General features: G+C 36.3%; 1 protein-coding gene across 2 annotated transcripts; it reads right to left on the bottom strand.

Annotated features, from left to right (window-relative positions):
* Positions 1-3,547: 3,547 nt before the first annotated feature.
* On the bottom strand, positions 3,548-13,996 carry EMB506 (Ankyrin repeat family protein). 2 transcript variants are annotated; one of them, XM_088220510.1, is made up of 7 exons: positions 13,371-13,996; positions 4,918-4,997; positions 4,658-4,756; positions 4,438-4,588; positions 4,299-4,369; positions 4,087-4,185; positions 3,548-3,821 (listed from the first exon to the last, which is right to left on the bottom strand). In XM_088220510.1, the coding sequence occupies exons 1-7, from the start codon at positions 13,777-13,779 to the stop codon at positions 3,717-3,719; spliced, it is 1,014 nt and encodes a 337-aa protein (XP_088076636.1). In that variant the 5' UTR covers positions 13,780-13,996; the 3' UTR covers positions 3,548-3,716. The 2 variants fall into 2 exon arrangements, with proteins under 2 accessions (XP_088076636.1, XP_088076639.1); XM_088220513.1 differs by having other exon boundaries at positions 4,299-4,397; positions 4,490-4,588.
* Positions 13,997-27,062: the final 13,066 nt, after the last annotated feature.

Genomic DNA, 27,062 nt, shown 5'->3' with positions numbered 1-27,062 from the left:
GTGTTGCATGCATGATTTTGATGATTTAATCTTGTTTTTTATAATGAATTTAATGAAAATTGATTATTGGACGTTTGTATGATGACTGTAAATTGATTTCCAGTGCTAAAATGAAAAGAAAGATGAAAATTGATCGGCAAACAAAGGCTCGATGCCTTTGTCTGTGTTGCCCAAGCACCAATGTGCTGGCTAAAGGGGCAGACATGGGCGATCGTGCACTATGGTGCCCATGGGACACTGTCCAGATGCCCAAAAGCACCAGGTCATGTCCCCTGACACACTATGTATGCACAGCACACTGCGCACAGGTTCCATTTAGGCGCCCTTGCTTGTGCCAAGTGATGTGCATGCATGCGCACAGGAATGTAAGCCCAGATGACCATAATGCCAGGCATGCGCCCCACTAACAAGTTGCTACTCAGCAAGCCGTGCAAGGCATAGGCACTGCCACGCATGCATAGGCCGAGAGTGCCATGGGCTAATACAGTTTGTGTTGCGGGTGCAGGCTTGTAGGATTTTAATCCTTTGCCGTAAGTTTGAGGGCAGATTGCCCAAAACACCAAAGAAATGAATTTTGAAATTTGAAATTAAGATTTTGGAAATAAAAACTGATAAAAAAGGATAAATTGGAAATTAAAAAGAAAAATTGGTAATAAAATATGAATTTTGAACAAAAAAACCTAAGGGGAACTGGAAATAAAAAAAAGGGCAATAAAATATAAATTTTAAACAAAATAAAAATCTAGGGAACTTGGAAATGTATTTTAAAAAATTGGCAAATTTTGAATTAAGCAAATTTAACAAGAAATTTGAAGAATGGGGAAGCAAGGAAATTTTTGCTAAGTCTGGAAATTGTGTAAAAAAGTTTGTTTTGTGGGAAAAGGGAGTTTTATCTAACCTAGGTATAGGCTTTGGTCCAGGTTAGATTAAAATAAAAGATAACAAAACAAGCTAATGCTTAATAAGATGTGATAAACAAAGTCATTCAGTTAAATCTGTTTACCTTGTTATCTAGGAAGAGTAGTTATCAGTTTGTATGTATGTATGTTTTTAAACACATGAATGGGTTTCTGTGGCCCTTCGTGGACGAAGGTTCAGTTTAGCTAGACCTTTTAGTTCATTGCCCTGTGCACAGGGAGTGGATGAGGCAACCGGAATGGTTGAGTGTTTTATTTGTATATCTATTTTGTTATATGTGTCCCCATTCACAGTGTTATTCAGTGCATTCTGCCCTCCTAGGTACAGGTTTAGGCGGTTGCATACGTAGGTACGTAAACAATGTAACCTAAAATAAGATTAATAATGATGTATTAAAATTGTGTTAGAAGACGAGTCAACGTTTAATTCTGGGTGCATGAGTTAGTGATCTAATTTGATTCCGTTATGAGATTTGATCCAATCTTGTATGTTTATCTGTTTCTAATGCCTCTAGAATTCCAATACGTTTGGTTTGACGACTTTTGATTTTGGGATTCTTAATAATATGAAATATGGAGAAATGACAGGTTTTGATTTAATTTGATTAAGTTATATGACTTTTTCATTGTTGAATAACTATATGTTCTTAAACGGAGATTATATGACTTAATTACTGCTAATCTTACTGAGTTTATTGGAACTCACCCTAATCCAACCTCCCTCCCAGATGATGACTTTATAGATATCCCTAATAATGCATGGTTGGACCCGTTCCAAGATGCTTAATGGGAACATTGGAAGACTTTTCTTTTTGTATTTTGTTTTTTTTATAGGCTAGATTTTTGTAAATCCATAACATTTGTATATAGGATTTGATAACTTAGTGCCTTAGTATATTATTATTGTAATTAATGTAAGAGATAAATATTCTATATTTTATTATTTAAATACATTTTTAGTTGCTCAGTTGGACGTTGGTGTTTAGTTGACATCGGCACGTCACATTTTGGGCCTATTTAGACCTTATTTGGGTCACCTTAACCCCACCTATGCCCATAAGACCTAAAACCATAACCCATGAATATGTCTTTGCTTCTAGTAGTATATCTCCCTTTATCCTTATGATTTTTTTAGCCCATTTTAGTTCGTATTTTTCAAGTGGTTTCATATACTTACCATTCAAAATTGGGCTCATTTGGACCAGATTAGGCCCATCTAAGGTTCACCTAAACCTCAAAAGGTCTAAACCCCAAGTAAGGATAAGTCCATGCCCATGCCCATGCCTTCACTTCAAGACTTCATATCTTGCTTAATTCTTAATCATTTTGGGCCATCCCTTGCTTCACGTGTTCCTTAAGCAGATAGTTATCACATAGTTTTGGCTTGGGCTTAATTGGATTTCATTTGGCCCCTTTATGGCCCACATAATCCCAAAAGATCAAACTCACCACCTATTTCCATGCCTCTTTGTTTTGGCTCTATTTCTCCCAAGTTTTCTTATGTGGAAATTTTTCTCTTTTCATGCACTTTTTCCTTTGTCTTGACTAGTCCTTAGACAAATTTGGGTCTCAAATCCTATGTATTTTGGTCTTGGGACACCAATTAAGTCGAAGGGGTCATTCAAGGTTTCATGGGGGAAAACCTTTTCCCACCTCACGAGTTTTGGCCTTTCTCTCCACTTTTTCCTTCTCCAAAAATTTCCCTTTTTTATTTCTCTTTTCTCATATGGAATCTGTCATTCCCCAAAATCTAAGCTTAAAATTCCAACGATGGAAAGCTCGGGAAGTGTTTTAAGCTAAAAAAGGTAAATTCCCTTCACTCGGGGCATTTTTATCCCTCACCTGAGGGATTTTCTCCCTCTATTGGGAGATTTCTCTCCCGCTTCTCAATTTGATTGTCCCCTCTCATTATGAAAGTGTTTTCTCACTTCTTAAGGATTCATTTTAGCCTTGAGAAATATTTTTGGGCTTTAGAAACTCAATTCCCCTGATAAGTGAAAACACTTCCTAATCTCACTGTTTTTATTCCATTTGACTTGCAACTCAATTTTTAACATTATCAACCATCATTAAACACATACATGTACTTAATAATGCATGCTAAACTCATGAAATTAACTCAGGGTAAGTCATGACTATATTAATTGTGCTGGCCAAATTCTGGAAAGCATTTCCTATCCAACCTGAGAGGAGAAATTCTTAAATTTTAAGGGAGAATTCTCGAAGTTTTAATCTCTGAATTTAGAGTGTTAAAACTTTAGAAAGAGCTAAAGCGGCTTGTTGTAATTTAATGTGCAAACATTTTAATGATTTTGTAGGTATTTTAGAAAATATGAATTTATTTTGGTGACGTACACGTTGCTATTTTTAGGCAATGTTTTGGTCCTTTTTGATGATATTTTTCAGCCATTATTTTCATGTTTTTGCTTCTGTTTTTAGGGCATCTTGTTCCCATAATTTTATAAATATTTGACTCTGTTTTAGTGATGATTTGATTTTGCTTTTGGTGCCACTTTCCAGCCACAACCCTCATAATTTTTTATTCTGTTTTATGGCGTTTATCACTTAAAATCTTAAGGAATTTGATAGTTTCATAGACCTACTAGTATGCAACTCCAAGATCAAGAAAGGAGAGAGGGAAATGTGTTCCCTTGCAAGAAGTTGGATAAACCTGCAGCCTCATGGAAACTTCAAGATCCAAGATATTGTAACACCTTCTGAAATGGGAAAAGAAACTATTGCTGGATTAAAAATAATTTGCTCTTCTTGCAAAATCTATCCCCAAATTGTGCAAGACTGTTATGGATATTGGTCAGTTGCTATGATCTTCAGCAACTTGGCAAGGTCATAAGACTTGAAGTCCTTCCCATAACAGAAGCTCAGGTCCAGTGGTGTTCTTCCATCCTGAAATGCAGCAACCAAAACAATTCACAAAAATGCTTGCCCGACTATTTTCTACATCAGATATGGAGAACTAAAAATAAAAATACAAAGAAGACTAAGAAATCATGAACCAGTATAAGATGCATCTGTTATAGTGTCCACCAATACAAAGGAATAAGTAGATGTACTTGGAATTCCAAATTAGACATTTTCAAACATGACATATTTCACAACCATAAGACTTCTGGGAAGTTAAACTGCCAAATCAAACTATGAAATGCATTACCTTGTTTCTTCTGGTCTTATCTGAACCAGTGATTAATAAAACTTTTGTTATATCTCTATTCCTACTCTGGACTGCAACATGCAATGGGGTCCATCCTTCCTATAACAGGGGGTTAGATGATTGCTAAGTAACATAATCAAATCAACCAAGAATCAAGAAAATTCATCGAAAAGATATCAAGATATTGTCAAGAAACTTAAACCACTGCTCACATTATCAGCAACATTGACATCAACATTGTACTTGATCAACAACTTCACAGTTTGAATGACACCGACTTCAACTGCATAATGAAGTGGGGTAGCACCATCCTTTTAGGATAAACAGATGATGAACCAGATTAAAAATTACCTTCAAAAAGGTTATTCTGTAGCTGAGAAGATTTATGATTATGAAACCTTACTCGATCCTGCACATTTGGACTAGCACCTTTTCTCAAAAGATGACTAATTACAGTCTCATTTTTGCCAATAATTGCCTTGTGAAGAGCTGTGAGACCATCCTGTTTTACTATATAAGCTCAGTACTACAGGTAAAAATATTTGGAAAAGAGCAAACAAGAAAAACTGACCTTATCAACAGCATTGATATCCAGCCCATTTTCAAGCAGCTGGTCAATGAAAGGTATCTGTCCTGACAGTGCAAGAGTGTGAAGTGGCTTCCATTTTTCCTGAATATTGGAGTTAGAAGAAACTAAATATCAAAACTTACAAATCCCAGGTCAACAAGAAACAAGCAGAGCTGATGTATGTCTATTGAATGCTCTGATGAGCATTAAATAGTTTTATGCACGTGTTCAGTGACAGCTCCTCCAAAGCAGTCAGAATTTACCGTTGATAAATTGCCAAGGTTAGGAATCACATTCTTTTGGAAAATTGCTCTTTCTTCTGGCCCCAAGAGCTGTTCCACCTCTGAAATAATCAGAAAACATCAATACAGCAGAGTTGGTTTTTACCCAACAGCAAGTGAATGAAAGAACATATAGATTCAGATATTAGAAAAATGATAATAAATGCATTAGTGACTCAATCACCATCACAACACAAATTAAACAGATAACTAAACAAATAAATATAAAATGGATTTATCATCAATTCCGCCAGTTTGAACAAAAAATGCATTAGGCAGTGAGGACTTGAGCTTAATTTTAGATTATTTCTTATGATCATTGAGCACATACAGAAACTACTACAGTATAAATAATTGATTACAACATTTCCTATCAGCTGAACTTTTTGATGTAAATAGTTCAATCAATTATGTAAGATAAATTGGCAGATATCTTCTATGTTTTATTGCTATATCTTAGTGATTGCTCCGCATTAGGGATTGAATTATTTTTCTACATTTTATTATTATTTTAGTGATTAACCTCCATTTGGGATTGCATTGCATTCTCCTTATATTTAGGCTTCTCTCTACCATAGCTTTAGGCATAATTCTTGCATTGCATTTGCACATGTACTAGTTTTATTTAAAAAAGAAATCATGCAAACTGGATCAATTCTTCCAACACTAAGTGACGCGGGAGGGGTCGGGACAGGATCATTTTGACTCCCAAAACCTCACACAATATATGAATCAGAAGACTTAACTACCTAATTTACTCTCCCTACTTAAAACTACACTCACCTATATGGCATGCAAATTCAAGATAATAGAGAAATAAAAATAATAAGGAAAGACACTACGGCTTACCCCATAAGTCTATCTCAATTCATCGCCTCAACAAGTCTTTGGAAGCTCCCTACCTTGAAGAAACTTGAAGAACTCTCTCAAAATTAGCCAAAACTAATTTAGAAACAAAGCAAAAGCTTTAATTTTATTGATCTCTTGAATTACAACTTAATGATTGAAGCCTTTATATAGGCTTTTATTTACTAATTCGACTCAGAGTAAGATTACAACTTCCTACTTGTACTATTAAACAAAATTTAATGAAAACTTTTAAACAAAAATATTAAAATAATTAAGTCTTATCTAAATTTAATAAAATAAGCAATAATTATTAAAATTAAATATTAAAATAATCTTCTCGCCTTATCCAAATCTCCATATGCCTTGATCTTCCTTGGACTTCCAATTTGAATAGAATTTCTCCTCCAATTTTACACTTTAAACACACGTCAAAATTTGTCTAAGTCCCTTACTGTAGGAACCTTTGGAAAATTAGGAAAAATGTGAGAAAAGGAGTCTAAAAGGACCTTGTGGCTGTCCGCCTGGTCCGTGCGGGTAGCGTGCAGATGGCGTGCGGGTAGTGTGCAGATGGCGTGCAGGTTGTGTGCAAGTGGCGCGCGGGTGGATGCTTCTCACGCGCGTGCGGTCGCCTGGGCGTACACCTGGGTGTTTCTGCACATGCACAGTGGCTACACATGTGTCTGGGCATGTGCGCTCACTTGTGCGCACACTGTGGCGAGCGGCTGCTGCTGCCCGCATGCCCTGCGAGCTACTTCATGTGGGAAACGATCCCGCATGTGCGGGTGAGCTTTAACGCACATGTGGTTGCCCGCACATGTGCCTGAGGAAGGTCACATGTGCAACACGTGCTGTCCGCAGGTCTTCTAGGCCGGATGCTTTCTTTTGGACCTTCTCTTGGACTTTTCTTACAATTCTTCAATCCTATTAATCTCACTTGGAGCTTAAGCTTTCTTTTAACAACCTTGGCCCATTCTTTGGAATAATCCCAATTAGGAATTAAAAAAATTTGGAACTTCTTGCCTTCTTGGGACGGGACCTGCGGAAATCCTTGCAAGAAAAGGATTTTGCCTTTTCCTGCACACGCAACTGCGTCCATGTGCTGTGCAGCATGCATGCGCAGCATCCTTGCACTTGCTCGTGTGTGCTGCATGCCTTTCTTCTCGTATGGCTGCAGACTCACGGGTAATTCTCCTACAGGAATCCCGGGATCACATCACTAAGATTCTCTCATGCATCATAGTAATGGGTGAACCAAACCCCGAACCTATTACCAACTAAGCAAACCTCTGTCAGCAACAGACAGGTCAACATCTAAAGAAACCTCAGTGACCCTCCCCAAGTATTAAGTGATTGAGAATAAGTAATGATAGAATAAAAATTATCCTATAATTTAGAGAAAGATAGAAAATACATGGAAGAGAATGGAAGACTACATAGATAGAGGAAAATAGAGAATAAAGGTGAAGACTTTAGAGGGAGAATTGAAGAATATTAGACAGACATGAAGAACAAGAGCAGCAAACAGAGATCTCGGATCTCAAAGATCAAATCAATAATTCAGTATTTGTGTAACAATTATAATTAGTTTACTTAATAACTAAGCAGGAGTATCTTCTTTATAGGTACCCAAAATACAATCAAAAAAAGAAGCATGGGAAATACAAAAACAAACTAAATAATTTAACCAACCTGTAATAGAAAAATAACTAAATAGCATCTTAATTAAGCAACAAATGATAAACCCATATTATAATAAATCTATAGTTAATAATTTTTAAAGCTACATAAATATCTCTTAACATTGAAATATGCTCATTGAAGAATCTTCCTGTTTTACATTATGATACTCCACTTGGTAAAAACTTGACCTTGAGTTTGATATTAATAATTTTTAAAACTACATAAATATCTCTTAATGTTGAAATATGCTCATTGTAGAATCCTCCCGTTGTATATTATGATACTTCACTTGGTAAAAATTCGACCTTGAGTTTGATATGGTAAAGTTGAAAGAATACTAAAGCTGGAACTTGTCTAATATTTTGAAGCTTGCGAAACTTGAAATTGTCGTGAGATAACATGAATGCTTCAAAATCAACAACGCTAAAAGATGTCGTGAACCAATTAAGAATGACAAAATCCATTAGAAAAAATGGAATAGTAGTCAAACTTTTCTCATTGTTAATAGGAGCCAAAGAAATTTATGAACTAGTATCTTCAAGTAGGGTCTCTTTATATGGAGTTCAAAACCAACAACAATGTTCTTGTTTTTAGCATGAACAATGTCGCTACTTACTGCTAAATAAACAATCCATCATTAGAAAACTCAACTTGATCAATAGAAGTAACAACCTCTTTCACAAGATCTTCTACCATTTCAGTTACCTAATTTGTGCTTTTACCTATTAGATCATTAATTAATTCTTGATTATTAGGTTGTAACACTTTTATAAGATTTTACTCACTCACCGATTCATCCATTTTTTCTTTTTCTTGCTTTTCATGTTTTGCTGAAGTTTCATATATGTTAGGTTCTTGTGTAATTAAAGATCCAAGTTTTTCTGTCTTTTCATCTTCATTTTATACATATCAATATTATCACTTACATCCTAGAAAGTTTATTTTTAAATTGTCACGAATTTATAAGGATAAGAAGTGTCATATTATTCCTGTGACCTCATTTCTCTTTCTAACAGACCACTTGTTTTAACTATTTTAGGCATTGAAAATAGTATTATTGTAACTCAATCAATGACTCGAGATGTATCTTCAATGCATGGCCCATCATCAACCTAAGAGACGGGTTAAATGGCTTTCCGCTGCAACGTGGTGGTGTAACACTTTCTACCATGTAAGTCTCAAGATGACCACCCTTCCAACCACGGTTACGCTCCTCCACATTTTTTGGATACTCTCAACTGAGAACCAAGTAGTATGCAGACGTTCATCGAATGAAAGAAGCTTTGAGGTACAGGACTGGGTGCTACTCCAACTACAAGCATTCAAGCAAGGGTCGGTACCACAAGGTGATGGGTCCAAATCATCCCCCCACTTCTATGGTCCTTTTTAAGTAATACAGAAGATTGGACCTAGGGCACACAAACTTCGGTTGCCCCCTTATTCACAGATCCACCTAGTTTTTCATGTATCACAGCTCAAGAAGTACAGCAAACGTAAATAAATAGTGATAGAAGACTTACTCACCAATACTTGGGAAGGCATAGTAAGTGTCCAACTGCAGCAAAATATTGCAACATCGAACCATCCTTCGCAGAAATCACTCTGTGAAATGGATTCTCATACAATGAGAAGGCACTCCCTCAGAGGAATGCACTTGGGAGGATAACAAGTACATCAATAAATAATTTCTCAACCTCAACCTTGAGGACAAGCTTTTTGACGCGATACCCGCTAAGGACAAACGTAAGCCAGTGGAAGGCAAGAAGCGAGCTAGTACTGATGAACTTCCAAGAAGAGAAAGGAAACAACTCTATCCCATATCAAATCTCAAATAGCAAGGCTGAATCCACCAAACAGAAATCCCAGTCTAAGAAGAAACGACACCAGAAGATGACAAAAACCTGAACGGTAATGGGCCTCACCGCTAAGGAACGACTCGAGCTGAAAATCTTGACCCAAGAAGAAAACCCAAGTGTAATCTGGGCATGGGTGCTCGTGAGGTACACATGTGGTCGCAATGCAAATACCAGATATTTGGCCCCCATATCCACCAGCGTTCCAAGGTCCTGCGATGAACCAATTGAAGCGATCTTATACCCCACAGGAAAACCGGAGGCAGGCAAATTCATCTATGCATGGACACGAAGGTCCACGCGTGAACGAAGCTACCCAAATGAGCGACAGGCATGCGGCCCAATTGCGGCCCCACATGCGCACAGGCGCACGCATGGCCGCACAAACTGCACGCACAAGCACACGACGGCACCTATGCACGTGCCCACTGGACTCGCGCAGAGCCCGCTGCACGCACGCAAGCCCAAGGGACCAAACGCACACACCCCACGTGGATGGGCTCGGAACCGGCCCAGCCGACCCCAAACGACCCATTGCCCAACCCACAGGCCCGTCTTACGCAACCCGTGCTGGCCAATTGGTCCAACCTGTCCGGGTTGTCCAAAACTTGCCTCACCCACCTTGTAATTCCCCATATCTTTAATTTAATTCTCACATGTCTAAATTAATTTCCCAATATGTTTTACATGAAAATCACATGAGATAAAGTCCTATCTTATTTTTATTATTATTTTTAATATAAATTTTATCTCTATAATTACTTAATTATCTTGTATTTAGATGAGATAGAATAAATATTTTATTATGTAATTATCCTATATTTAAATAGAATTTTATCTAAAATATTATTTTATTAATTTCTTCAAAAGATTGTAATCATCTAGAATTATCCTAGAGAGACTATAAATAAGCTTTTCCTCATAAGTTGTAAACACATTCAATTACAATCAATTTGACCGAAATTCTTGAAAGCTTAGATTTTTTTTCAATTAACTTTTTGCTAATTTTTAACTTCTTCAAATTTTTCGAGAAATAGAAGTTTTCAGAAATCTTATTGAAACAAAGAACAGGGTGATATCAACTTATCAATAAGTTCTTGGCGTTTTTCTTTTCCTTATTTTGTTTTCTTTAATCTTTATTTTTACATTTCTTTTAGGATTGTAAATTCAATTAGACTGAGAGGTTTTCTAAGCGGTTAAGTTTCGGTATTGCATAAGTTGAATGGATTATAGGAGTTCATTTGATTCTCTCCACACCCTCCCGCGTCACTTTATGCTCAAGGGAAGGGTATGTAAGCAAACCACTAAAAGTTTATTATGGAAGAAAGGTAAAACAAGAAAAGTTTGTAACCAGGCAAAATGGTCATTTGCAAAGGGGTAAATTAGTCTTTTAATTGTACCACTTGCAGCAAGGTGATCGGGAGGTTGTAACCAACAAGGTTGTGTAACCATAGCCACTTCAGATATTGTATCCATCAAGCGTGCCTACCAAACAGGCACACCTTTTCCTACCCAACCCTGACCTGCAAAAAGGGGTTTGGTTTGAATGAAATCATCAAGGAAAATATTCACTCAATTTTGTTTCTCTCAATGTCAACTAACTCTCTTTCCATCTCTTTTCTGCTTCTCTTCCAAGCGGAAGTTAAAACCATGAGAAAGGTCTCTAACATACTAATGTGATCCTAGATGTCCCAAATTTAGTTTTAAGGATGCAATCCTATATCAAGGAAAAATCTCGCAGAAATCAGGATTCTCGCAAGACATTTCCCCGCGAGAATGTAGCCACATAGGAAGGATACGCAGCACGCACAACGCGCATAACGCGCACGCATGCAGCATGAGAGCCACACGAATGCAAACGCAAAGAGAAAAGTATCTACATCCCTAACCACTTTCCTACTTGGAATTATTTTAAAGAATGAGTTAAATTTGTTCAAAGAAGGCTTAAGGCCCAAAAGACACTCCATGGACTTGAAGGATCTCAAGGTGAGAAAGAAGGCCAACCTTGACCCAACCCAAGAGAGGATCAAGACCTCACAGCCAAGGAAGGCCACAACCCAAGAAAAGATCCAAACAAGGCCGATCGGCCTTGGAGAGTGGCGAACATCATGTGCCGCACATGCGAACCTCTTTGTTCATGTGTGCGGGCAGCTGCATGTGCAGGAAGGACATTTCACACCCGTAGACTCCTTTCCCATGTGAGAAGGCAAGTTAGCCGTGTGGGAGAGTCTTTCTTGCACGCCTGGACGCGTGTTTGAGCAGGACAAGCAAGCCACACATGAAGGCAACTATGCGCATGAGAAGCCGCACACGCACAAGCCACGTGCATGCAGGAAACCTTGCCTGCGCAAGTGAAGCATGCGAGAAAGGCGTGTGGACTGAATTGAAACGCGAGAAGGAGTCTTCTTTGATCGTTTTTCACATGTGATTTTCATGGTAGATTTTCCAAAGAGAATGCTTCATCAACTTGAAGTTTACAAGGAGATTAAAGACACATGAGAAATATGGTAAAAAGGGAGAAGAATTATCTAGTTAATATTTTATTAATATTTTAGTGTTAATTTTCATCCATAGGATTATTTTACTATTATTTTGGGTTTGAGATTTAGATAAATCTAGATTTGGGATAGAATTTTAATTAAATTCTAGTATTTGTCGTTTAGTAGAATTTATCCAGTGAAACCCTATATAAAGGTCTCACCTTATGTTGTAATTCAAAATTCAATTCAGTTGATAAATAAAATTATTCAGTTGCTTCTAAATTATTTTTGCTAATTTTGAGTGAGTTTTTTCAAGAGAGGTTGCTCCAACCATCTTGTTGAGCCGGGAAATCTTGAATTGACTTATTGGATAATTCGTGATGTCTTTTTAGTTTCTTTTTATTTTCCTAGTTACTTTAATATGTTTCATTTTATTGATTGTGATTCAAGTAGGGAGGGTCTAACATTGATCTAGAGAGTCTTTTTGGGACAGATTCATCTAAAGGCAGTAGTTTCAAATACAGTGCTGGTATCATTCACCGTGGCCAAAAAGGAGGAGATCTCGTGTTTATAGCGATCCAATGAGTTTCTGGAAAGTTAGGAGGATTCTCGTGAGTTTTTCCGGTGGGGATCCGGGGTTGCACTGATAGGGGATTTCTGAGGTTGATGATGGGGGGGGGCAGCTCAACCACGCAATGACTGAAGATCAAAAGAGGCTGATATTGATGTTTTCTCTTTTCTATTGATGGCGGCTGATTTAGAGATTTAGGATTTCTTTTTTTTTTATTTCTTTGTGCAGTTGGGTTGTGTTTTGCAAAGTTGGGATGACAAAATTAAGGCAGCAAGATGAATGAAATGGCCCTAATAAACCACAATTATCCTAAATGTAGAGAAATAGAGATAATACAGGAAAAAAAATAGAAAACTAGATAGATGGAGGAAAATAGGAAATAAAAGTGAATTATCGATAATATTAGGCGGGCATAAAGAACAACCAAGACAACTGAAAAGTTCTCAGTTACAAGTTCTCAACTTCTGTTTTCACTACAATGGAACGAACTAAGCTAAATTAGCAATCATCAATGCAACATTCAGACCACAAATATCTGTCAAAATTAATTGAACCAATTTCCTATGTAAACCGCGCTCATGAAAGTTCTTCCAATATCAATAAAGTAACTCGAGGCACCAATCACCTGTTCTATGATTTTCAGGCAGATAATTCATGCAGTATGCATATTGAAAATTATGATCAAGAATCATTGTCACATAGCGTATTATCATCGCATTGTCACTTTTGAGAAATAGAAAGAGAGGGATTCAAACTCTTTGGCATCAATTGTTATTTGATTTGAAACATTACGTAAGATATTGAAATGCTGAAAGTTAATTTCTAGCCCATGCTTGTAAGGAAGAAGAGAAACGAAGTAGTAGGATACACCTACAAATTGAAGTTTCGTAAACTTCTTCGCTGGAGCTTTTCTTTCTTTGTTTCAAACCCTAATTTCAGGTATGTTTTCCTTAAGAAAGATAAAAATCAGGAAAGGTAGCACTTTATAAGACAATAAAATACCTTTGGCAAGTTCCTCTTCGTACGGATTCGTCGTGGGCTCTTCAACGGAGATTACCATAGCCATGGCGTTTCCTCTTTCGTCTTCCCAATCACTTTCGAAATCCAAATCATTTTTCCCCATTTCCTCTCCTTCTTCTTCGTAGTCGCTGCCACTTCCATCATCAGGCTCCTCCCGAAATTCCTGATGGATTAGCAACCGAGGCTTTCGATCTTTTGACCCAAACACACAAGTCCTCACTACTGACTCCCTCTGAGTGGCCAACAGGCCGAATACCCCGCTTCTTAATCGACCCAAAACTTTGAATGCACCATTTTCGAAACTCGAGGGTGAAGCAGAAGCAGTAACAACAGTCGATAACCGAGGAAGAAAATAATTTGCAGTGAAAACTGTCGTAGCCCACGAGGCCATTGATTGCCAACTTGTTTATTCAACCCTTGTGTGAAATATCACGGCATTTTGTATGTTAAGCATAGAGCAGAGTCAAATAATGGGATAAATATAGAGTACCACAAGCAGACGAGTGTCAGCACGACGGTAAAAGATGGACAGGCTTTCGTTGGGCCTGCGCCGTTTCCTTGTAGATATTTATTTCTTCAGCGTATGGATACACCAAGGCATCATTTCCCTCGGTTTTTTCACTTTTCTTATAGCAAGTTGATAAAATAGAAGTACGCATAGTCAAATTTTGCTTTCCATATATTTAGATACAAAAATTATAATTTACGAGTTTTAAAAACTAATTTTATATTTTGATAAAAATTTATACTTTAAGTTTCAAAAATTATTTTCACTAAATATTATTTTTATTTTTATTTTAAATGATAGTACTTTTCAGAACTAATAGTGTGCATCAATTCAAAATTAAATCGGACCAGATTATATCACAATTAAAGAAGGCAAAGGTTCATATTAAAGACCAAATCGTATAAGGTTTGATCCAGTTTGGTCTAAACTATCTTTTTTCAATTCATTCCTAGTCTAGATCGAATAGACTGGGTTTATTATTTTTACTTTTTTCTTAAAATATTTAATAAAAATTAATAATAATCATAAATACACAATGAAAATTATTTTATATCATATAATTAATAAAATAAATAAATATAAACATTTTAAAAAATTAAACAAATAAATTAGCAAATCTCAAATAAAATAATCAGCAAATTACTTAATGTTGAACATTCATCCATAGATCACAAACATCCCTTCCATTCTCAAATTTCTTATTATATTCTCAAATTTCTCATTTTATCTTCTCAAATCATTCTTACAAGTATCATTATATTTAAATCAAACTATGAAAATCCATTTTCATGAGTTTGCTTTCGTCCTTTAAAATTAAATTATCTATGAGGTTAAAAAACTAAATTTCAATTCAAATGGAGCAAAAATAGCAGAAGTATGAAAAAGAAACTCCTTAGAGAGAGAATTTTTCCTCAAAGTACAAAACTGAATTTTCTAGAGTTGAAAACACTTCTCGAGGTTAAAACGACTTCATAGGAGATTGGAAAGTACTTTGGGAATATGAGAAAGAGCCTGGATTGAGAATCGGGAAAAAAACCACGTGAGGGAGAAAAATCCTTTGAGTGAAGGAAAGTGACATTTTATGCATGGAATGCTTCATGCACCTCCAATTGGTGGAATTTTAAGCTGAAATTTTGAGACTTGTTAGCTAATATATTGACGTGATAATAGACATATCAAACACTCAAGCATATGTAGAAGATAAGTCATCTCACAAAATGGAGTGCTTCATGCACCTCCAATTGGTGGAATTTTGAGCTGAAATTTTGAGACTTGTTAGCTAATATATTGACGTGATAATAGACATATCAAACACTCAAGCATATGCAGAAGATAAGTCATCTCACAAAAGGGAAGGATACAAGTGTCCATGATGAGTTAAGGCTAATAGGAAATTAGATCCAATTACCCCAAGGACCGATTACTAGAAGCCGGCCCAAAAAATTCTGGAAATTTTCAATCTTTTAGTCCAAAAGTGGGTGAATAATGAGATCATCATTGAAGCTTAAGAGAAAGCTCAAAAGAAGCAATCCGGCATAAAAGATTAATGGATGGCACATGCCACGCACATGACATGTCTTCGACACGTGCACAGACCTTCACACGTGTAGGAGAGCCCGCGTGAAACAGCTTGTGTGGCGTGCGACCAAACAGAATGTGCAGGCATGCGCACAAAAAGTGCGTCATGTGTGAGCAGCAATGCACACGTGCACAATAGGCCATGCGTATGCCTGGTGCCCTGTGCGCGCAAGATCCACCCCCGCGATCAGCACACCAACCCACGTGCCCAACAAGCCACCCACATGGTTTGTTTTTCCTAAGTCTTTTTGGAATTGTTTTCTCATTTTTCCAAGTGCTACAAGGATTCTCATGCTTCAATAACTATCCCATGTGACTAATATGCTAAATTGGAAGAGAATTTCTACTCAAGATTGAAGTCCAAGGAAAATCAAGATTCTTGAATATTTCAATAGGAGGAAAGATTATCTTAGAATATTTTATTAATTTATTATATTATTTTAAGAATTTAAATTTGGGATAAGATTCATTTATTTAATTACTTATGTATTTTTTTTCTAATTAAATTAAGCACTAGAATTTGTATAAGAATGCTAAATCATATTCCAAATAAAAATAGAAAATAAAAGTTTATATAAAGACTCAAGTTCAAGTTGTAATCACAAATTTCGAGAATTAATTCAAGTGACAGAAGTCCAAGCATACAAAATACTCAAGCAGATGAAGCAGACACATCGTTTCACAAAGGGAAAGATGATGGTCTCCGCGACGAGCTAAGGTTCATGGAAAAAAAATGCAATTGCCCCTAGGACCAATTACATGAAGCCAGGAAATTCCAAAACAACTTTAACTTTTTGGCGCAGGAATGAGTAAGTGAAGAAATCACCAATGAAGCCTAAAAGAAGGCCCAAATGACATATTTCGGCCCCAGAAATTAGTGGACGTCATGTGAAACACACATGACTTGCCTTTGGCACGTGTGCAAAGTATCCCACGTGTGAGTGAGCTCACCCATGTGTGCACGCAGAAACGTGCGGCCTCATGCTGCGTAAACGTGCAACATGTGCACTCAACATGTAAGATGCCCAGCAGGCGGGGTGTCCAGCCCGTGCCCTGCACACCATCATAGTCTAACCATCGCACGCCCAGTCATAACAGGCCCAGTACATGTCCATGCACACCTAGCGCCAGCGTGCACGCAGGCCCAGCCTGCGCTGGTAGCCAACCCGCGCCCCCAGTAGGGCCTCGCATGCAACTCGCGTGTGCATGAATATGACCCGCGCGACCCAGGAGGGGTAGCCCACGCCCGCAACCTATGAGCCTCAGTCGGGGTGACTCGCGCACCTGCCTCCTTGCCATGTGGTAGTTATGTGAAGAATCTTTAGTTTGGACTCTTTTCTTTTTTTTTTCAATTTTTCCATGTTTTTTTCATGGACAACATATGAGATAATTTTTATTTTTTTTAGTATTATTTTTTTTATTAGTTTAATATAAAATCTATCCCATATTATTATTTAATTAATTATTTGAACTTTAGATTTGAATAAATTAATATTTTATTATTTTATTATTTTTTAAGTGTTTGTAACCATTTAGAACTATCGCGGGAAAAGTATATATAAAGATCTTTACCCATAGGTTGTAAACACACATTTAAGAGAATAAAAATTTAAAGTTTTGCTTTCTTCAAGAATTAGTTTTGCTAGTTTCTTCAACATCTTCAAGTTCTTCAGAAGTTAAGAGCTTCCAGAAGTCTTGTTGAGTCAAAAAGTAGTGGGTAAAGGAGTCTGATAATAGAACAGATATGCGTGTAAAATAAATTATGCAGTGAAAAAAAAATCTTCCCTTATAAAATATTTGATATTTAAGTACACATGAGGCCAAGAAGATGGCTGACTAAATATATATACAACATGGTTTAAGCCACTTCTTTCATTATTAAAAGAATTATTCATCAGAGTACAATCATCCAAATGGACTTAAATGTCCAATACGGATCCATGAATGGATCCAAACAAGCTTCAAGGGGCAGCTCGGGAAGTGATTCCTCACTATCATCATTGTCCGAGGGAAATAGATTGGGGTGAGTTTCGTAAAACTCAGTAAAAAAATAATATTCAAACTACACTACTAAAATTTCAAAGGTTATTTATTTTTAAAACATGTTATTTTATTAAAAACAAGTGACTTACCTCTTGGACTTGTCGCAGAACACATTCATTTGAAATATTGAAATAACATTTATTTTTTCTTTAAATTAAATCAAAAACATATGTTTTCATGTCATAATTATAAAAAGTGAAGACGAAACAGTGCAACATAAAAAATTCAATGATATAATAGGGCAAGATAATATAAACTAGTTAAACCAACTAAACATGACATGTCATGACCGAACAGTGAGTGGTAGAATAGAAACCAGTTGAACCAACTAAGAAGCATGACAATGTCATGACGGAACAGTAAGAATCATATTCTATTCAATGAAACAATCAAAACATGAGAAATAAATCACTTGTTCTAGTTATACTATCAAACAGTTTCATTCATTCACGAATCTTACAGATCTTCGTGCGAAGCCATTTTAACATATACCAACAGAGGACAAAAGGGATTCCCAACTATCACTATAAATGGAAAATAGTTCACTTTAATATACAGTATAATGGTTGGAGATTAATGACTACGGTCGTACTTTGCCATTATGACCCCCTACAATAACAGTTGCCAATAATGATCATAATCATACTTTGCCACTATGGCACCTACAAGTCGCGATTTTACTCTTATAAGAGGAAATATTAGTACCATTCACAAGAAGTGGTTCACCAACAATCAATTCAGTAATCCCTTAGTGATAACAGTTAAATAAATTTTCAGTAGTTCCACTTTTTTTTTCAGTTCAAATCATTAGTTGTTTTTACCGTCCAGACCTGATGGGGGTCCACAATTCAATCTTCACTCGGTAAAGGCCTATATACCCATATTAGACCATCGGCTTACCTTCTGGCTTAAGGCCCCAAACGGGTAACCCTCTCAACCATCACTCTTGAAGCAAAGTTGAGGGTCTGACCCGTACACCTGGCATATCATATAAAACAATCTCAATAGGGAAATCGTGTTTATACACTATACGAAAGTAAGAATTCTAAATCATGTGATTTAAATCATTAGTATACATTATCAATTCATGCAAGAACAACAACCAAGAATTCATACATCTCGTCATTCCTTAATATTATTATTATCTAGAAAACACATGTAGAAAAGTACATAGAAATACCAAGATCTCTTACCAAAATCCAAGCCTTTTGTTTACCAAAATCCAAGCCTTTTGTTTTCCCACAATGAGTTTGTTTACGTATTTTGAAGGAGATGAAAAGGTCGTTTGACAACTATAGATTTTAGAGGAGATTTTTAAAAATTTAAAGAAAAAGGAATATAAGAGAGAGTTCCTAGGAATTGTACTGAAGTAACAAAATCGAGAAAATGAGGCTTACCATGCGGATGAAAAAGTTTTCTTGGTCTCCTTTGGTTTTGCTTCTTTTTCTCTCTAGCTTTTTCTCTCTACTTTTTCTCTCTCACTCTCAGCTAAATGGAAAGAAAGAAAGGAAGAATTATAAATGGGAGAGGAGAGATGAAAGAGGGTTTTAAATAGGCTAAAAAAAGAAATTGCAGGTATGCCACATGGTGGCATGCATGCGTGCCACGTGGTAGCCGATGGTGGGTGCAGGCGACTAGCAAATGCGACAGATAACGTGATAGCAACGACCACTGTGTTGGCGACTGCAGGTGGGCACACAGCTGACAGAACAGACGAGACACACATGCGGGCTGCAGTGCTAGGCGGGACAAATGTGACGTACGACAGGCATGTGCACACATAACACACTATAGCACGTAGGCGGCACAAATAGGTGTGATGCGATTACACAGAGGTACATGCGTGATGCAACGTGCGCGCAATGGGTCATACCTACAGCCAAAAGCGCAAGAAGTATGCACACGCGGTGCACAATTGTGCGCAGCTCATGAGCACTCCCCCGTAGGCTGGCCTAGAGGTTCCCTCCCCCCTCCCTTCCCTCCCCCCCCCCCCAAATTTTTTTGCTTCATTTTCATTTTCTTTGAATTTTTTCTCTTTTTACTTTAATTATTTTACAAAAAAACATATCAATTTACGCATAAAATATTTTGGGCACTAAAATTCAACAGTAAAAAATACGATAAAATATTTAAAATACCATATTTGAGAATAGTTTTGTAAAATAAAACCAAAAATAATTACAACATTAATTTTTAAAAGATTGAAACAATATAGGGTGTTTATCCCTCATTTCTTATTTGAGTTCCCATGTGGCCTTACCAAGGGTGTGGTGTTGCCATAACGCTTTGACCATCAAAATCCTTTTGTTACTCAAAACTTTTTCCTCTCGATCAATGATCTCGACAAAATACTCCACATAGGTCATCCCCAAATTGACTGAGAGTCTCTAGTCCGGAATGATGTGAGAACGATCGCGGTGGTACATCTTGAGTATGAAGACATGAAAAACATCGTGTATACCCATAAATTCCAGTGACAAAGCAATACGTTCCAATATCTCAAAAAGTCTCACAAAACGCGAACTTAGTTTTCCTCTATTCTCATACTGTATTTTTTCTTTGTACTGAAAGATCTTGAGAAAAACATGATCACCTATAGCAAATTCCAAGTTCTTCTTGTATTGTCTGCCTTCTTCTGTCGATTATGAGTGGTGATGAGATTTTTGCGAATAATGGTGACCTTATCTATAGTTTCCTGGATGAGATCTATTCCCTGAAGACATATGTTTCCAACTCCATTCCAATAAGTAAGTGATCAACATGACCTACTATAAAGGGTTTCATATGGAGCGATACCAATACTGGAGTGATAGCTATTGTTATAAGCAAATTCTGCTAAATATAGATGTTGATCCCAATTACTGCCAAAATCCGGTACACAGGCTTAAAGTAAATCCTTCAATGTTTGAATGAATCGTTCAGACTGGCTATTAGTTTGTGGATGATAAATAGTACTGAAGTAAAGACTAGAGCTTAAAGCTTTTTGAAAGCTTTCCCAAAAATGAGAAGTAAAACGAGGATCCATATTAGACACCATAGAAGTTGGAACACTATAGAGCCTAACAATCTCCTCGAGGTATAAACAAACGAACTTGTTGGTTGAATCAATAGTCTTGACTACAAGGAAGTGAGCTAATTTAGTCAGTGTGTCAATAATAACCCAAATAGCATTGCAAGATGAACTAGTCCTACGTAATTTATAGTCATAAAGTTCATAGTTACATGTTTCTATTTTCACTCCAGGATAAAGAGACATTGCATAAGACCACTGGATCTTTTATGTTCTACTTTGACCTGTTGGCAAGTGATACATCTAGAAACAATGTCGACTATATCCCTCTTCATATATGGACACCAAAACTGCTACTATAAATTTTGATACATTTTTGTGCTTTTTGGGTGGATAGACAATCTAGATGTATGGGCTTCCTTCAGAATATCCAACCTAAGTTCGAGATCATTAGGCACCCATACTTGATCTCGAAATTAAAAGAGCCATCATTGGTCATCCTAAAGTTAGGAGGTTCATCTGACTTAAACTCGTTTATTTTCTTCAAAATCTATGGATCCGTAGGCTGAGCTTCCCAAATTCTCACGAAGAGAGTGGGTTAGATCTGAATTTGGGCAAGGGATGTGCCCTCTCCAAAATGATTTAACTAGAGTTCCTAAATTGTTTCAAGCATCCTCAAACCAGAAACTAACAACTGTGCTAATAAGGTTGAGTTCTTCCTGCTAAGGGCATCTAAAACTATATAACCCCTATCTGGGTGGTATAAGATCCTACAGTCATAATCCTTCAAGAAGTTCCTTTGACACCTTTATCTCATGTTCAATTTCTTTTAAGAAAATAAGTACTTCAAACTCTTATGATCGGTATAAATATCAAAAGTGTGATTGTATAGATAGTGACGCCATATTTTGAGGGCAAAAACTATGGCAACAAGCTCAAGGTCGTGAGTGGGGTAGTTTCGTTCATGCAACTTTAACTATCTAGAAGCATAAATGACCTAACCATGTTGCATGAGCACACATCTCAGACTAACATAAGACGCATCACAATACACCTAAAATCGATCGATATTGTCAGGAAGAATCAACACTAGAGTAGTGGTAAATCGACGCTTGAGTTTGATAAAACTTTCTTCATAACTGGTGTCCTAGTAGAAGATAACGTTTTTCCTGGTGAGGTGAGTCATAAAGGCAGCAATGCAAGAAAAACCTTCAATGAAGCGACAATAATATCCCGCCAAGCCCAAAAAGCTATGGACCTTAGTAACATTGATTGATTGACTCTAATTAATTACTACTTCGACCTTCGAGGGATCCATAAAAACACCATCATTAGAAACAACATGATCAAGAAAAGAGATTCAGTAAAAAAAAAAAAGAGCATTTACTGAATTTAGCATAAAACCTATACTGTATAAGAGTTTTTAAAACTTGAGTTAGGAGACAACATGTTCTTTATGGTCTTTAGAGTACACTATGATGTCATCAATAAAAATAATGGTGTATTTATCTAGTGCAGACTTGAAGATTCTATTCATGAGGTCCATGAACACCGTAGGAGTATTGGTTAACTTAGAGAGCATGACCTTGAATTCAAAGTGGCCATACCTAGAGCGGAATGCTATATTAGGAATGTTTTTAACTATAACTCTCGACTGTTGATAGTCCGCCCTAAGATCAATCTTGGAGAAGACTGATGCACTTTGTAACTGGTCGAACAAATTATCAATATGGAGCAAAGGATACTTGTCTTTAATTGTCACCTGGTTGAGCTCCCTGTACTTAATACACAACTTGAGAGTTCCTTTATTTTTCTTGGCAAATAAGACTAGAGTACCCCACAGAGAATATTTTGGTCTGATAAACCTTTTTTTCTCTTAGTGCTACAATCTGACATCCTAACTCTTGAAGTTTTATTTGATCCATCCGATAAGTGACTTTTTGAAATGTGTTGTGTCCCAAAAACTAGGTTGATGGAGAATTCAATCTCTACTTTCTCTCTACTTTCTCCCTCTATTTTCTCTCTCACTCTCGACCAAATGGAAAAGAAGAATGAAAAATGGGAGAGGAGAGGTGAAAAAGGACTTTAAATAGGATAAAAGAAGAAACTACATGTGCACCACATGGAGCTGCATGCGTGCCACGTGGTAGCTGATGATGGGTGCAGGTGACTACATGCGTCAGCTACATGGGCCAGCTAACTGACGCGACGGGCAACATGACAGCAACTGCTATTGTGTTGGGCGATTACAAGTGGGCACGTGGCTGACGGAACGGATGGGATGCACATGTGAGCTGCAACGGCAAGCGAGACAAATATGACGTGTGGCAGCCATGCACGCGACATGACAGTGCGCTGACACATAGGAAAATGTGCGCATGGCAATGTGACACACTACAACACACAAGTGACATGTGCTAGTATGACACAACATGCGCATTGTGTGCATGCGATGGGTCATGTGCACAGGCAGCGTGCGCATGTAACACGTGGGTGTGCGAACGATGCATGGGCACGTGGCTCGCAGGCATTCACCCACAGGCTAACCCATGGGTTTTCCCCCCCAACTAAATTTTTCTGTTTCGTTTTTTTTTTTTTAATTTTTCTTTCTCTTTTTACTTTAATTATTTTACAAAAACACATATTAGTTTACACATAAAATACTTTTGGGCATTAAAATTCAATAGTAAAAAATACGGTAAAAATATTTAAAATACCAGATTTGAAAAAAATTTATAGAATAAAATTGAGTAATATTATAACATTAATTTTTAAAAGTTTACGATTGTCACAACTTTCATACCAAATTTGGGTTTCATTGAAGTTGTTTTGGGCTGTCTTAAGCCCATTTAAACCTATAAGGCCAAAAATTGCCTGCTATGTGCATCTCTTCACTTCAAACAACCATAACTCCCTTGATTCTTAAGATTTTTTAACCCTTACTTGCTTGTTGTAGCTTCTACTACTTATGAACCAAATTTGGGTTCAAAATGACCACATTTCGCCCATGTAACCAAAAGGTCCAAACCACAAGCAAAGTTAAGCCCATGCCCATACTCTTACATTAAAACTCTATAACTTACTTAATTCTTAATCTTTTTGGGAAAAATTTTACTTCATGTGTTCCTCAAGTAGGCAACTGTCACATGATTTTAGTTGTAGGCTTCATCTGAATCCATTTGGTCCACTTATGGCCCAAAGAAACCCAAAAGTTCAAAATTATCTTTCATGTGCATGCCTCTCGGGTTTGGCCTCATTTCTCCCAAATTTTCTTCTATAGACATTTTTATTTTTCCACACACTTCTTCATTAATGTCTTGCTAGTCTTCAACTAAATTGTAGCCTCAAATTCTATTTATTTTAATCTTGGGAGGCTGATTTAGCTCGAAAATTCAAATTACGATTCTTCGAGGGATTCTTTCCTTCAACTTATAGGTTTTTATCCTTTTCTCCATTTTTTCCTCATCCAAAATTTTTTTTTCTTTTTCCTTTCTCTTTTCTAACATGTCACCTATTGTTCCCCCATATTTTGGCCTAAACTTTCATCTATCGGAGGCTCAAGAAGTGTTTCAAGATCTAAAGGTGTCACTTTGTGTTACTTGGATGATTTTTCTCCCTCTCCCTAGGGATTTTCCTTCTAATTCTTAAATTGATTGTTTTCTCATATTCCCAAAATAATTTCTTACCTTCCTTGATGCTGTTTGGCCTTGAGAAGCATTCTCGGGCCTAAAAAACTTGATTTCCTCTTTGAGAGAAAGTTCTCTTTCTAAGGGTTCTTTTTACTCTAATTTCACCATTTTCGCTCTATTTGACTTGAAATTTACTCCTTAATGACGTGAGAGGATATGGAGAGGATCGAATCAACCTTTATAACTTTCACCAATACATGCAATATAAAAACTTAACCGCCTAAAGAAACCCCCCAATTGATAATACACCCATCTAAATGAGATGCATAAATAAAGAAAAGAGAAATAAAAACGAGGAAAAGAAAGACGTCACAGACTTATCCAATAAGTCGATCCCAACTCTTCAACTCAATAAGACTTCAAAAACTCCCTAATTTTGAAAAAGTTGAAGAAACTAAAAGAAATTAGCAAAACTAATTCTTGAAGAAAGCAAAAACTTCAAAATTTTATTCTTCTCAATGTGTGTTTACAGCCTATGGGCAAATATCTTTATATAGACTTTTTCTGTGATAGTTTTAAATAAATAAAAATACTTATTAATTTAATAAAATAATTAAAAGATAAAATTCTATCATAAAATAATAATAAAATATTAATATATCTTAATCTAAAATTTAAATAAATAATTAAATAAGTCTTAGGAGATATATTTTTTATCAAAAAATAATAAAAGTAATATTAAAAAATCTAGAAATTATCCCATTTGTTTTCCAAGATGCAATTTTTACACAACTGTGATCACCGTCCTTTTCTCTACAGGTTGACCGGAGCAAAACATCAAATCGCGACTCACGCTGGAGAAGCCGCCGCACCCGAGAGCTTTGCCACTAGTAAGTCTCGATTTTTCGTGATTTTTTGGCCCACTGAGGGCCCTAGAATTGTTTTATCATAGGAACCAATGGAAGTTTGGTCGAATTCGGCCGAAAACGATCGAGAACGGCCAACCCGAGGTAGATTGCTGCTGCGGGCGGCAGTGCCGTCGCCGGAGCACGACGGAGTCGCCGTGCCGGAATTCTGATATTGACCAAAAAGGGCCCCTGGGTCTGATTTGAGATTTTTTGGGATACGTGCAGGTACCGGTAGTGCGTTTTAGTTTCTTGGAGAAAATTCAGGGAATTTAGGGACAGCTTATAGGCGCATTGTAGAGCCGATTTCAGACCCCGAAACAAGTAAAGATTTCTCACGCTATTTACTATCACGGTATTAAAGCTCAATAAATAATAAAATGACATTTCGTGAATTAATAGATACGTATAATTAATTAAGGTTGCTAATGGAGCCCGAGTCTGACATATTTTCGGTCAGTTGCTGTTTTAGTTATTTTACAGTTTTAAATGCATTATGGTATCTGATCTAGTTATTTTATAGTTTTGAATGCATGAATCACTGTTTACTTCATTATGGCTTGATTTTGTGAATCCGATGATATGCCTGCCTTGTTGGATGCTCGTTACTGGTTTAAATATTCATGATTATGTGAGAAACAGAAAACTAAGAAAAAAATAGAAAAGGTATGTAAATTGATAAATGGATAACGTGGACAGCCTAACTAGATATCCTGGGAGATGGTGGACGGACCGGATCCGTAGGGAACCCTATCGGGAACGTGGTCTCTCATATCGGACGGGGTATGAAGACCTTATGTATTTTGGCGCCCATACCGAACGAGGTATGAGGACGGCCCGTTTCACCCTCATACCGGACGGGGTATTGAGGTTTGTGGTTTTTGCGCCCATACCAGATGAGGTATGGGGACGGCCCTGGAATCAGGTTATTAATATTAATGGTTCACGTGTAGCGGGGACCACCTATGGATCCCCATGGATACTAGTAGGCTGGTAAAAGAAAAAATTTGTTGTCTGATTATTATAGTGCAAAAGTATAACATGTGTTATGTTACAAAGTGTATATGATTTTATGATAGTTATAATGTTTTAGTTTCCATATGTTATTTTCACGAATCTCACCGAGATAAGTGGACAGTAAAGGTTTTTATCATTAATAAATGAGTTTGTTATAAATTATGCTCCATTAGTCATTTTTGTTTTCTATCAACCTTTACTTCTGTGGCAGTGAAATAGTGTGATGTTTTTACTGGGTTAGTGTAGCTCATTCCTTACTTAACCATTTCAGATAAGGAAGACGTGGTTTCCGAGCCCGTTCCGCAGGAAGACGGCGAGTTAGACGCCTAAAGATTTTATAGTTCTATTTATAGTTTTTATTTCGAGTATTTCTTTTAATTAGTTTATTCTTTCATACGTTGAATACGTTTATAGTTATTGTGTAAGGGATGTTAATCAGAATTTTTATTTCGCTTCTGCATTTAAAATTTTTAATACATACATTTTCATTTAAATTTTCGGGGCTGTTAAAATATAAATAAAATTTAAAAATAAAATAAAAATATGTGATAGATTTAAAATAAATAAAACAGTCAACCATTTCTTCAATTATGCAAACTATAATCTTTTAATCTAATTTTTATGTAATTAATAAAATTTAGAAATAAAGTATCTTAAAATTTTTTCAGTAACCATATTTTAGTACTTATAAATTTATGTTAAACTTTAAATTATTGTAAAGAACATTAATTAAAATTCGTTTCAGGAATTTATGATATTATTTAAAATATTTAAAATTTAGAAATAAAGTATCTTAAAATTCTTTCAGTAACCATATTTTAGTATTTGTAAATTTATGTTAAATCTATAAATTATTGTAAACAACATTAATTAAAATACTTTTTAGGAATTTATTATATTATTTAAAATATTTAAATTAAAATATCAGAATTAGACATATCAGCATATTAAAATATCACCATTTTTTCTTAGTTTCCTACCACT

This window comes from Carica papaya, chromosome 1 (assembly GCF_054855325.1).
Source record: "Carica papaya isolate Zhongbai chromosome 1, ASM5485532v1, whole genome shotgun sequence".
NCBI lineage: Eukaryota > Viridiplantae > Streptophyta > Magnoliopsida > Brassicales > Caricaceae > Carica > Carica papaya.
The sequence above is the reverse complement of the archived record's forward strand: the minus strand, read 5'-3'. Positions and strand labels throughout refer to the sequence as shown.

Bases quoted from the DNA above. Each gene is read 5' to 3' on its own strand.
- EMB506 (XM_088220510.1), bottom strand. From the start codon at position 13,779: ATGGCCTCGTGGGCTACGACAGTTTTCACTGCAAATTATTTTCTTCCT. The intron at 4,370-4,437 runs GTAATTTTTAAT...TTCATTATGCAG, and splicing joins ACAGAATAACCTTTTTGAAG to TTGAAGTCGGTGTCATTCAA. The intron at 4,186-4,298 runs GTGAGCAGTGGT...CCCCTGTTATAG, and splicing joins ATGTCAATGTTGCTGATAAT to GAAGGATGGACCCCATTGCA.